The sequence below is a fragment of the Temnothorax americanus genome, unplaced genomic scaffold, assembly GCF_048541705.1.
Source record: "Temnothorax americanus isolate GAGA-0224 unplaced genomic scaffold, ASM4854170v1 Scaffold227, whole genome shotgun sequence".
In the NCBI taxonomy this organism is placed as follows: Eukaryota; Metazoa; Arthropoda; class Insecta; order Hymenoptera; family Formicidae; genus Temnothorax; species Temnothorax americanus.
This window is the reverse complement of record NW_027509368.1, coordinates 34759-48408: the sequence shown is the minus strand read 5'-3', so window position 1 is coordinate 48408 and position 13650 is coordinate 34759. Positions and strand designations below refer to the sequence as shown.

The 13650-nt window shown below is 30.4% G+C and overlaps 1 protein-coding gene and 1 pseudogene across 3 annotated transcripts; both read right to left on the bottom strand.

Annotated features, from left to right (window-relative positions):
* Positions 1 to 207: 207 nt before the first annotated feature.
* LOC143898254 (uncharacterized) lies at positions 208 to 5607 on the bottom strand. Of its 2 annotated transcripts, none has more exons than XM_077407600.1 (4): positions 5223 to 5422; positions 1654 to 1771; positions 1343 to 1493; positions 208 to 1270 (listed from the first exon to the last, which is right to left on the bottom strand). In XM_077407600.1, the coding sequence occupies exons 2-4, from the start codon at positions 1742 to 1744 to the stop codon at positions 1168 to 1170; spliced, it is 345 nt and encodes a 114-aa protein (XP_077263726.1). In that variant the 5' UTR covers positions 1745 to 1771; positions 5223 to 5422; the 3' UTR covers positions 208 to 1167. The 2 variants fall into 2 exon arrangements, with proteins under 2 accessions (XP_077263726.1, XP_077263725.1); XM_077407599.1 differs by lacking the exon at positions 5223 to 5422 and adding an exon at positions 5478 to 5607 and having other exon boundaries at positions 209 to 1270.
* A 3987-nt stretch (positions 5608 to 9594) lies between these two features.
* Positions 9595 to 12688, bottom strand: LOC143898256 (protein Cep78 homolog; annotated as a pseudogene). Its single transcript, XR_013257159.1, has 3 exons — positions 12295 to 12688; positions 11943 to 12130; positions 9595 to 11858 (listed from the first exon to the last, which is right to left on the bottom strand). The product of XR_013257159.1 is annotated as a protein Cep78 homolog (transcript).
* Positions 12689 to 13650: the final 962 nt, after the last annotated feature.

The window sequence follows — 13650 nt, the reverse complement described above, 5'->3', positions numbered from 1 at the left end:
GGAATTCCGTTTCACAACCAGTCGTCTTTCCAAATGCCTTCGAGCTTTCTTCAACCTATCTCGCTCGGCCTTTGAAAAAGGAATCCCACGTAATTCTTTTAGGTGAAGAAAATGGAAACTTTTTAGGATAGCGTCAGTAGTTAAAATGCTAATGTCTAAGAAATATTTTTGAAGGTAATAAACTGTAATTATCCGCTTTGACAAGGAACTCAAATTTGAAGTCTTCTAATCAATTTTATTGGTTATGATACATTTCATGTTACAATATATATACTATACACGTAAGTATAATTAATAATATAGTATTCCAGACTGCACACATGTCTAAAAACGTACAGACGTTTATAAAATATTTTTTAGACACTTATGTCTAAAAGAGAATCACTAATTTCTTTTATAATATTTCCTTTTACAATGCAAGATTACAGATTGATAAAAAAAATGAGTGAACAGTATAAAAAACACTTATAAAGTATATATGCAACTTCTATATAATCTGCTTTCTTCACTGTTATTTATAAAAATAAAAGAGTAAGCAAATCTCGCCTCTTCCTCTTTGCGCATGTTTGTGTGTGTCAATTATTCACAAGCTTCATAAAATTGTGGGCAACAACAAAACTTTTTAGACTATAATTTATGTGTGAATAATTTGACAACGGTTTATTTGAAATATGTGGTAAAAGCAATGTCTTCTTCATGAATCGAATAACTGATCAGCAGTGGCGGATTTACCTTATACTAACTACGTTGAAGCGTAGGGTGACAGAAATTTGGGGGCGGCGAGATTGTAATTTTCCTTTCCAAACTTGGTTAGCATGAGCCCTGTCCTAGACATTAAATTCGTATAGAGTTTCACGCTTCGCTGGTTAATCTATGTAAAAAATGCCAAAAGAAACATATTTCTTATAAAATATGTTTCTTTGAAGATAACTTTTTTTATTAGTTCCATTCTAATATAAATATTATAAAAATAATTAATAATAGAACAATTTAAAAAATGAGTTGATAATTAAAAATTGATCTACAGCCAAGTTTGAGGGGCGGCAAAATTTTAAATGCGTAGAGCGACGCCGCGCCGCGACGGAGTTTGGTAAATCCGCCACTGAATTGATGGTAACATAATTCTGCTGTATCTTCGTATATTTTTATTGTAAGTGGACAAATTGATTAATTTGTTGATTCACCAAGGAAATTAGTGCACGCTGGACAATAATGCCTGTGGACTCGACTAGAATCCGTGCAGTAAGGACACGGTGCACAACAACAGCATCTGCGAAAAGACGTCAGATTTAATCATACTTTTTCTGGTAAAATTCTCTTACCCTATATTTCGAAATCTTACCCGCATGCACAGAGTAGTAACGCAAGCAGATGTGTTTTCGTGTTTGCTTCCGATACTACGCGCGTACTTATGTCAGCATGGCAATGTGGACAGATTATATGTTGACTTTCCTTGCTGAACACCATCCTCGTTAAAACCGTATGTACCGTTTCTGCAACCATATTAAAGTAGTATTAATCTTGGACAGAGAGGTTTCTCTCTGTCTTGGATAATTAGGTAAAATATTGCCTGTATTCATTATTGTATGTATGCATTTATATAATATAATTTATTACTTATAAAATTCTATTTTCATGATTTTATACACTTACGTGGTAGTGGCATTATCGGTGGTGGCTGCGGATTAGGGTATGGTGATGATGTGTAACTTGATTGTTCCATTACAATTGTCTCTTTTTCCATTACAATTGTCTACTCTTTCGTTATTATCTAATTGCAAAGAAATACAAGATAAATTATAATTTGATGTAACGTTTAATCATCATCTGCTTGAATCTAGGAGGTTCTCATGCCTTCTAGATTCAAGATACCTCTCAGGGGGGGGGGGGTTTACAGTTTAAAATATTAAATTTTAAAATATTAAAATATTAAACTTTAAAATATTAAAATATTAAATTTCCTGTAATTAGGTAAACTCGGACTCGGTTCTTCGTGGTTATGAGTCTGACATTTTACCACATTGAACCACACCTCTGACTATATTCTTAGTGCTGCAGTATTCAGTTTTCAGAAGTAATTCATTGATTTCAAGTAATTCATATTCTTACCTGACGAATTATAGTAAACTAGTTTATAAAAATAAAAGTAATTACTTGTTTGCTGAGATAACATTGTTTCTAAAATAAATATATTTATTTAAATTAAAAACATGGATTTTTTTACTTGAAACAAGAATAACTTTCTGTCTTTTAACTATATTTTGTTTTCTTTGATATAAAGTAATATTCTTAAAAGAAGAATAAATTATTCTTTTAAACACAAAATGATGACATTTTTAAAGACTTGTGCCAAGTATACTTTGAAATTATTACTAAGAAAATATTTCTTTATTGAAGAAAACTATTATTTAAAACAAATAAAATAAAATAAGTAATTGTCTTTCTTGGCTGTAGAATAATATTTTTCTGTGTATATATTTCATCATAACACTAAAACATTTTATCGCAATATACATAAGATTGCAATGTTGTTGAGCAATGGAGTTGAAAGAAAATAACAATAAAAGAACAAATCAAGTAATAAATAAAACATTAGGGTAGATTAATGTCAATTGCATAAATAAATTATATTTAATTAAGCTCGTGTTCCACCAGCGGAGACTGTCGACATAAAATATACGATTGCAAGCAGAAACCGAGCGTCATTTCGTAATCATCTAAATGTAATGTATTACTTATTTAAATAGTTACAAATGACAGATTCTGCTCGATTCTTGCAGTCACTCATATATCATCATCTCTTCACTGATCATACATGTGTGAGCGTACAAAGAGAGAAAGAGTAAAGAGTCTTATCACTATTCAGAAAGTGTAATATAATACTTCTCCAGATAACTAACCATAAACTTCGTAATCATTTGAACAAATAAAAAAGTAATAAATAATATTGATCGCTACTGGTAAAGAAATATTTGCTTCACTATTTCCTAATTCTTTTTCAGGAAACCACTGTAAATTAAACACGTCTAAATACGTCATTATATTGAAACTTATTCAAAATTATTAAGAAGAATATGAATGTTTCTATTACAAAAAGTATGAATAATACATACAGGCAGTGCAAAGATAAATTAACGCTAGAACCATCATATTTATGACGCGCGCCAGGTGCCAGTCTTGCACTGTTAACAAGACAACAAAAGAAATGTTTTTGTGGCAAATCGTGACAGGCGACAAAAAGTGATTTATTTATTACGATAACCCTTATTGCAAGAAATCGTGGGCGAATCCTGAGCAACTGATGACCTCAACATTAAAACGCAACGTACACGCCAACATAGCTATGCTTCTCTGTATCTGGTGATGAAATAAACATGGAGTACTGTAGTGATTATGAGTGGTGGACTTCTCAGAAGAAATCCACCCGATAGACTGGATCAAACAGTCACAGTGGAACGCTAAGTATATATCAAATAAACTGTTTTAATCAGGCACTTTGAGAGAAACGTCCGGCATGTAACTCAAAACGATGCCAAGTTATTTTGCTTCAAGATAACGCGAAGACCCATGTTGCTAATTAGATCAAACAATTGCTATATCTCGAGAATAGGAAGTTCATTTCCTCTCCAAATATCTTATCGCCGATTACCACTTTCGGTTAAAACAGCACAGCCTCTCCGATATACATTTTGGAAATGAAGCATGAAGCTAGAAAATGAGTCGATGAATATATCAAGCCAAAAGACGAGACATATTCTTTCGCCGTGGTATCTGTATGCTGCCTGAAAGATGGCAAAAGGTGATAAACGGTAAATATTTTTATTAAAACGATTATATCGTTTTTTGCATTAATAAAAAAAATTTACAAACTCGCGGCACAATAACTTATTTCTACTTTATATTTATGTCTTCTTCCTCTTTTTTCTATGTTTTTTCTCTTTCCTTGGTGTCGCGTGTTTTATGGAACAGTCTAAACAATATTAATTAGGTCGTGCGAGTCGTACGAAATAAATTATTCTTGTTCTATATTTTCCTCCCTCCTTCTTCTCTCTTTTCTGAATTAAAATTGATTATTTTTTATTAAAATATTAATTAAAATATTTATATTAGTAAAATTAATAACAATAAATAAAAATATATAAAAGTTCTTTTGAATAAAATCAAATAATATTAACAAATTTGGCAATAAGAGTCAGTCGCGATAAGACAGTTAATGCGCTACAATATATAAATTATTACAATCTATAGACTAAGATTAGCGTACATTTCGACCTGCTCTTTGGGTCATCTTCAGCACATAGCTTAGTAAATCGGAATTTAATTATGCAGCCAATCAATTAAAACACGAATTACGACCTTACATAAGTCAAAATTTAACGCAGTTAATCAATTAACAGTTTGTAGATAGTCATTAACTTATATTAAATATTATCATCTCTCACACTTAAAAGTAAAGGCAAATGTAGGTTTCGAAGCACATCCATCACGTCGAAGATACTTGGATTTGTTAATATTATTTGATAAAATTATTAACTTTTCACATATGTAAAATTAACACCTATATCAGTTGAAATCAGCTGACAGATATTATTGCAACTTTATTTTATTTTACTTTATTCAATTTTCATTACGATTGACAAATTGACAGTAAGAAAATAAGAATTTTTGTTTTCCAGAGCTATATCATTGTGTCATAATTGCTGGCTTTAAAAAAATATTAAAACGCTAATCGTAGTGTTTCTCAGACATAGTTTGTCAAACGCAGACATAAAATAAATCTTTGTTAAAAATAATTATTTATTCACAATAAACGCAATTAGAAAGTAAATAATTTGCATCACACGTGAAATATTTCTTTAGTGCTAATGATTCTAACTACAGTGGTTTTACTTTTAATCACAGTGGCGAATCTCAAAATGTCCGCTATCATATGTATGATGCATCGATTCTCAAGAGAAAATCATACATATAACACAACTTTATATTGTCATATGTACATGTGCAGCACTTTATGTAACGTGTTCGATTGCCTGTTTACTATATAAGGCCCGTTCTCTCAGTTCACTTTTATCGATAAATGCGCGCATTTATATATATATTTCTGAAATTCTATAGTATATATAACATAAACTATATGCTAAATGCGCGCATTTATGATAAAATAAACTAAGAATACGGATTTATATGTGCGAAAATGAAAATGTGCAGAATGCTCTGCGTACCCGTAAAAATAAAGCCTGTAGCCGCATCAATCGTTTTCCAGCGGTAGCGAACGTGTTAATTTCAAGACTTACAATAACTTTGCTCCAAAATCAAGGTTTTGGTCCGTCTTCCTTTCAAACACGAGTTATTTCTTTGCAATAAATTCCGCCAAAAACTTTTCTTTTTGCTGTGGCAATCATAACTATAGCATATTGCTTACGAATGTGTGCAATAATTCTTAGGTTCGGCGTCGATCTATTAATAGGTAAGCGTACCTGTTGGGTCAGAGAACGCTCGTTTGAAAACGTTTGTTGGAGAACACTCGAATACTCGCGGCACGCATCAAAATCGCACTGGTGCCATGAAGTTATCAGCGGCGAATGCGGTACATATGTGGACTGTATCTGTAAGCCAGTGCCGCGATTTCGTGGAATGTCCCCACCACATGGGGGACATGAGACGCTACTACCACATGCATTGCATATCGGTATAGCTTCGGCTTCTGCTACATCGATATATCGTGCATGTATGTATATAATAGTGGTGTGAATCCCCAAATCCCCATGCCAAGTAGTAGGGATTCTCATATCTCACCGATTCCACGAAATCGCGGCACTGCTATACGCTGGTCCTATGCAGGATTTAATTGATGTATATGTCATAAAAAGAATCGCATATTCTACATAAAAATCTGAGTCGAAAAGTCCTTTACAGTTTTTAGATATCTTTAATGCTAAGCGAGATATTGCAAGTTAAAGTTTGAATAATTTCTCAATTTAAGTATACCCATAAACGAGCTGCATGTCTGCATATTTCGTAAACAAGAAAGACATTGCCTCAAAATTTGACCCAAGACTGAATATTTGTGTATTAAAAAGCAATGTAATATCAATTACTGAAAAGTTAAATAATTTCTACTTCGTCTAAACGCTAGACGATTGAACTCAATCAAACTTTAGTTAACTTAATCGGTGATTGATTCAATGGGTAGAATTATCTACAGATTTCTATCTCTGTATATAATTCGTCGTGTTTGTTGCTAATTTAATTTTTTCTCCATGTGTCAAACAATAAATTAATATCTACAGTCTCTATAAATATGCAATTATAATTATACTCTGAATTAAAAACCGAAAATTATTTACGCGCTATAAATATCTGCCAAAGTTACAATTTTCTGAATTAAGAGTAATTTGTTCTTAGATTACTAATATCGTGTATGATTGCTATCTGTCATTTATCATCTAACTTTATCAGTTTCCGATTTAAAATGGTAATAAAAGTTACTTTGTTTTTGTTAAAAAATGAGAAAATATCTTATCACAAATATCTACTGCTGCAATTGCATCTTCAATACAAAGCTTACAGTCGAATAAAATAATTGCTGTTCGCTAAGTTTGTGTGTCACTCTACGATATAATATCGTATTTTTAGAATCCGCAAAAACCATGAATTGCAATTAACACTTTGATCAAATTACGATTAATTTATATTGATGATTAATTTATTAAGTAATACGTTTACAATTTTGTCAAAATAGAAATAATGTGCGCGAGCGGAGGAAAGAATCGGAGATGAGGCGCGTGAGAAGGGACTTAATACGAAAAAGTGTTTTTGGTTTATAGTCTATTTACACTGCAGTTACATGTCTTAATAAAGTCTATTTACAGATATTTACAAGTCTTTGAATTTAGATCCTGCGACCATGTATTGCGGTAACGCAAGTCCGCGCGTCCACGAATTCGAGCTAAAGTAACGAACGGAGACTTAACGCGAGCAACGAAAGTCTCTCAGTAATTCGCAAGAACACAAGATATCTCTTTCTGGGATTTTTCAATACTGCCGGATGATAATATAATCGAGTGCGACTCCGCGCGCGGAGATCCGGGAATTTATATGAGCGCGTCACGCGAATTCCCGCCTTCCCCGGCACGAGCCGAATTTGTCGAGCCAATCGGCACTCTCATTATGCTGCACTGAATTTAATACCAGGAAAAACTTCTATTGTTTAAAAGGTGTTTACTAGTGTTCATTATTATCATAGTTGAGTAAGGCCATTTTTTTTAGGGAACCTCACGAACTCGAAAATTCTGATTTTAATGAAACTTTTCACACATGTAGGGGCTGCGGGAGTAAAAAGTAAATTTAGAAATTTTTTGTTGCTACCCAAAAACGATTTTAAAGGGTAAAACCACTCCTCATATGTAAAGGGGTTTTAAAAATAGAGATTTTACTATAAAATTCTTATATAAAATATTTTTTGATATCTTAAATATTTTTCGAGATATATCGAAAAAAGTTTAGAAAAGTAAATTTACTTTTCTCGATATATTTCGAAAAATATTTGAGATATCCAAAAATGTTTTATATAAAAGTTTTATAGTAAAATCTCCTCTATTTAACAACATTAATAACATATTTTTTAAATAATTTTTTAAACAAAATTTTGATTAAAAATTAAAAAAAATTTTTTTTTAAATTGTATTAATGTGGTTAAATAGAGATGTTTTTACCACAAATCTTTTATACAAAACATTTTTTTATATATTCAATAAGAATTATTCGCCAGTGATGAAATAATAATTCGGTATAGTTAAACGGCCTGACTGGCAAGTTTTATTAGTATATCACAACGACGTTTCGACCACTAATTTGGGTCCTTTTCAAGTTATTTTAACAATGCTAGAATACGAGAATCTCGTATTCTCACTGGCGAATAATTCTTATTGAATATATAAAAAAATGTTTTGTATAAAAGATTTGTGGTAAAAACATCTCTATTTAACCACATTAATACAATTTTGAAAAAAAATTTTTTTAATTTTTAATCAAAATTTTGTTTAAAAAATTATTTAAAAAATATGTTATTAATGTTGTTAAATAGAGGAGATTTTACTATAAAACTTTTATATAAATACGAGAATGAAAGAATATATAAGAAATTTAAAAAAACAACATTACTCGTTGAACGGATTTACGATTTTGTTAAAATAACTTGAAAAGGACCCAAATTAGTGGTCGAAACGTCGTTGTGATATACTAATAAAACTTGCCAGTCAGGCCGTTTAACTATACCGAATTTTTTTATATCTTGAATACTTTTTGAGAGATATCGAAAAAAGCAAAAAGCCGTTCTAAGGGGTGATTATTTCACTCTTTAGGACCATTTTTGAGCCGTATAATTTTTAAATTCATCGATTTACTTTTTTTATGACCGGTATTCATAGTCGGATCTTATATTTAAGACCGTGTTAAGTACGATCTTATGAACCAATCATAGAGTCGTATTAGCATCTTAAGACATTACTTAAGATAGTCTTGAAATAAAATTCGACTATAAATACGGGCCTATGTGTGGAAAGTTTTATAATAAGAACACCTAGATGTAATTTTACCGCAAGGAATAATTTTTTCAAAAATTTATTTTTTTGCATCTTTTATATAAAAGAATATCTGTTGCGTTATTTTTAATATTAGAAAATAAAAATACTTTTATTTTAACTGTACTTATAATTCTTTAAACAATATTAGCGCCTAATAATTTTAGTGCCAACTAAAAATTTCTAAATTCATTCACCTGTGTGTGTGTGTATGTGTGTGTTTTATATATCTTTTAAATGGTCTAACTTATGTAAGCTTGGTACTCGTCTTTTTAAGTGTACCGCGATAATTACACAGTTATTTCTGATAATAATTTTTCTCACGAGTACGACTTGTAAGTGATAGAGAGGCTGTCAGCATTCTAAAAACGAGAAAGTCAACGATTTTATCGTTACTGCTGACATAACATTACTAGTTTTTCATCAACTTAAATTTGATTTGCACATTACCGTTGTCATATTGACAACGTAAGGGTAACACGATTGATTCAAGCATCGACATATAAGTATGGACTATAGGCGATCTCTACATAAAAGTCTTCAAAAAGTGTCCTGACCTCTACCTCGTTTCCTCTTTGTCTGTACGCGACCTCTACCAGTCGCTATCTCTTTTCTTCCACCGGTGAGTAACCGGTCATATTTTTCTATACCTGAGCGTAATCCATACTATATATGTCGATGGATTCAAGTAATTCCGTTATTACAGAACGTTAATTAATTTTTAAATATTTCAGGTTTAAATAATACTAATATTTAAAAAGCAATTATATAAATATCTCTATTCTAAATTTGCTTATATATATATATAAATATATATATATATATATAAATGATTAGAATTTTAATGTGTAATTTAATTGTGACCTATATATAAACCTAAAAACATATGCTATAAATATAATTAATTATATATAAATTATAAATAAATATATATCTTTTACACAAAAATACATAATACTAGAAAAGCTTGTATAGATAAGAAACAAGACATAATTATATATATTATAATTGATTTATTTATTCGTATAATTTCTGTTTGTGTAAATCCAATATTGAATTGTCTTACAACATACAACATATAAATTGTACAAGTTACAAAAAATCTAAATTTATCGACGCCACAATTTTACTTAGAACAATTCGGTCTTTTATGGGAAAATTCGGCGATTTCATTTTTAAACGGTTGATTTGTACGATAACAAACAACACATTTTATTTTATTTTCTCTAACCTCGACGTTAAGACATCTGTCGTCCATTCTTAATATTTTTCCATTTGTAGATATTTTCAAGTCTTTAAGGATGTTCTGGAGGTACCGTCCCGATCAAAAGGATGCAGAAAATATTAAAAACACCGATATTAATTTTCCAGGGATCCAAAGACAAAAAAATGTATATAAATAGTTACGGCACATCTAATAGAATGTAAAAGACGCAGATTTAGTGACTGTAAATAACTGTTACTACTATTTTTTTTTAATTTAAAAAAAAATTGTAAATTGTTTCAAATTTTGTTGCTATATTTTTGTTTGTTGATGATCTGCTTGTGTGTAAAATATTATTATATTAGTAACATTTTTTAATGTTTACACTTTTCTCTGTAAAACCCTTTGTAAAACGGATATTCAAGAATTGATAACTTTTTATCTAAATTGTGAATCGATTTGAAATTTGACCCCGAACTTTGAAAGAGAATACAGAATATATGATATTAAATTTTCATCAACTTCGTAACATTTTGACTAACTCTCCAGAACATCCTTAAATATATGTTTTATAAATTTGCGTAAACTTGATTTTCGTAACACATATTCGAGTGAATAAAATTTTGCATAGCGATTTTGTTCCTAAGATTTCTCAGTCGGGGTTGCAGCTTATGATACGCTTCCCCGGCACTCAAACGGCGATCTCTTTCCTTCAGTAAAAAATTGGTGCTGTTCTCCAAGTTTCTTATCAAGTTCCGATTATGTTCAATCATGAGAGATAGCCGATTTTTTAATTCGTCCGCGTTGGTCCAATTGATGTGTTTTTACTGCATTGTGTTATTCACATTTTTTACCACTTTTTTTCTTATCTTCCGTATATGCGTGGTTCGATGTACTTATAAAATGCAATCTTTCTGCGTCTTGGTTTGAGTATGCTAAAATAGAAAAAAAAGGGTGCAAATTACAAACTTGCACATTGCTTCCTCATTATTACTGCACAGGAAGCTTATTTTATTTAATGTATAATTATTAGTATTTATTTTTTTGGCTTTCTCATAGAGGAAGCTTTGTGAGCAAAGGGTTCTACTTGCACACTTAAAAACTATAAAGAAGCCCGATATTTGCGGAAGTTAGAGCAAATTTACCGAAATTTCTATAACTCCAGAACTAATCAACCAAATCTTAACGAATTATATATGAAATATAGGGGTAAAAAAAAGACTGAAAAATATAATAAAATTAGAAATAGATCAATATCTCCAAATTTGCGGAAATTAAAGCATAAACAAACATTTCTGCAAATTCAAAATTTTATTTAAAAAGAACCCCTTAATTATTAGCAATTTTTATTAATTTTATTATATTCTTCAGTTTTTTCTACCCCTATTTCATATACATATAATTCGTTAAGATTTGGTTGATTAGTTCTGGAGTTATAGAAATTTCGGTAAATTTGGCACATACACACACACATACATATACATACAGACTTTTTAAATTGCAATTTTTCGACATTTTAGAACATTCTGAACACATTCAAAAAAACGAAAAAAAATTTTTTTTACGAAAACAAAGCTTCCTTTATGAGGAAGCAAAATATGTTATTTAAAGCGAATGTATAAATAATATATTTTTATTAAAAATATAATTGCGCGCTTTTAATTAATACTAAATTTGAACAACTTATAGCTTGATCTTTAAAAAATTTGTTCTCTTTCGGTACATGCTGAGAAGATTTGTCCTTTGGAATCATATCTTGTACAAAGACTTGTGGCTCAGCAACCTTTTTTTCATAGATATTCTTTCCCCTTTGGTTTTCCTTTTCTTCAAAGTCTTGCGAATAATTTGAAGTATATCAGCCGACACCTTATTGTCTCTGAAATCAATCTACGTGAGCACGCTATTTGTTTGTAAAAGCTCCAATACAATTTCTCCTCCGTGTTGAGTGATTCCGCAATACCGTAGGCACAGGGTTCAGCTAAAAGTCATTTTTCAGCACACGTGTCAATTGCCTCAAGCCAATATCGCTAAGATGATATTTCTATCAAGTATTAGTACTCGCAATCCTTCCTCTTGAAATGCAAATGCAAACGTATTAAATAATTTGCCCGTAAAAACATGACACTTTAATTGGAGTAATATTTTTCTGACAATACATATCACCGTGTTAGCGTTTCGAGGTAATGTTGACTCCTTCCAAATATTTTGCAGCAAATCCGCTTTTCTTTTTTGGAAGAACAACGATGACAAGTATGTAGCTCTTCTATTAGTGAGACAGCGTGACGATAGATTCAGAATATGAAGATTTAAATTACATCGCAAACTTTCCAGCAACATATAACATCTTGTAAAAAAATACAAATATCTTTATTATATTATTTTTATATTAATTAAAATTTATAAAGAAATTGCATGCAGGAGAAAATTCTATTTGAAATATGTAGATATATAATGTCTAATTTATAGTGATTGCTTAAAAGTTTGAATGTTTTACAAGTCTTAACCAACCTGTATCTTCTATTCGACATCTGGCCAAGCTTTGCAGATTACTTGCCAGGCTATCACTAAGGATCTTCAAATATTTAGGCGCCAGAGAGATACCGTCAAGTGTGAGATTGGTAATCATTAACAAATTCTTCAGACAAACCGCACGGAATGAACGAAACAAAGCATCATATAGCAAACAATTCGTGTAGAAAACTGGCTGCCGTCAATCCTTTAGCGCGCATCTCCTGAACGTGCGAGCAGAATGCAGAATGCCAATCCATTTTGCTATTTTGCGATTTGCGAGTTTATATATCATTGTTTCTTGCCACTGTCATATCTTTAAACTCTCTTTTTGACCGTCCCGTTGTCGTGACGTCACCTGCAAGCTTACTGGGAGTAGTATCTGAAAGACAAAAAAATATAATCATTGTATTTTATTTTATTTTTCAAACATTTCTCATGATAAAATAAAAATTTAGGAGAAGTATTAAAAATGTTACCTACTCTTGAATAAAATTACTCTGCAAAAAGTTATTTATTTATCTTTTTGGCAATTATATAATCTTACATTACTTTATATTTTACATAAAAAATTTGAAAATAAAATTGATTTAATTTTAGAAAATTATATTAGAATTTAAAAATAATTTTCAATATTATGATCAAATAAATTAAATAAGAGTAAAAGGCACGTAAGAGCTAATGCAGATGGTAAAGTGAACACAATAAGGCAAATTTATTACAAACATTTTCTTAAGTTTAGACTCTCTTCAGTGTACACAATATTTTAAAGTGTAGATATAACGTTATAAATAATATGTGATTATCGTGCAATTGGTTAAATTAAATCACCAATGCCAAATCGCAAAAATAACTTATTATAAATAAAAAAAAGTCAAAATAAATAGCCAACAAATAACAACTTTTGAAAGAAAATGCTCGAGAACGGTAAATTTAAAAATTTGGCTAAGACTTAAAAACGTACGTATGGAGCACAGCATTGAATGATTACGAAACGTGAACGGTGGCAGAAGCGGATAGAAAACAGTGACAACTGTGCCGCAATCAACAACGTAGAACTACGTCTACTGTTTTTGAAGAGAGGAATGTTTAAATATTTTCTATTTATTTTTAGTTCAGAATATTTTAATAATTGTTTGTTTTGTTGTTTAATAATAAAATATAGTTATAAGATCTATTTTTAGGCATTTTTATTTAAAAAATTGTTTTATTATGTTATTTTGACATAATAATCAATAATCTTAAACTTTCTGACGGTAGTGTATACACAATATGCAATATAAATATACTCGATATAATCTCTCAGATAAAAAGATAAAATTGGTCACATAAAATAGAAATTGTATGTTCAAATTA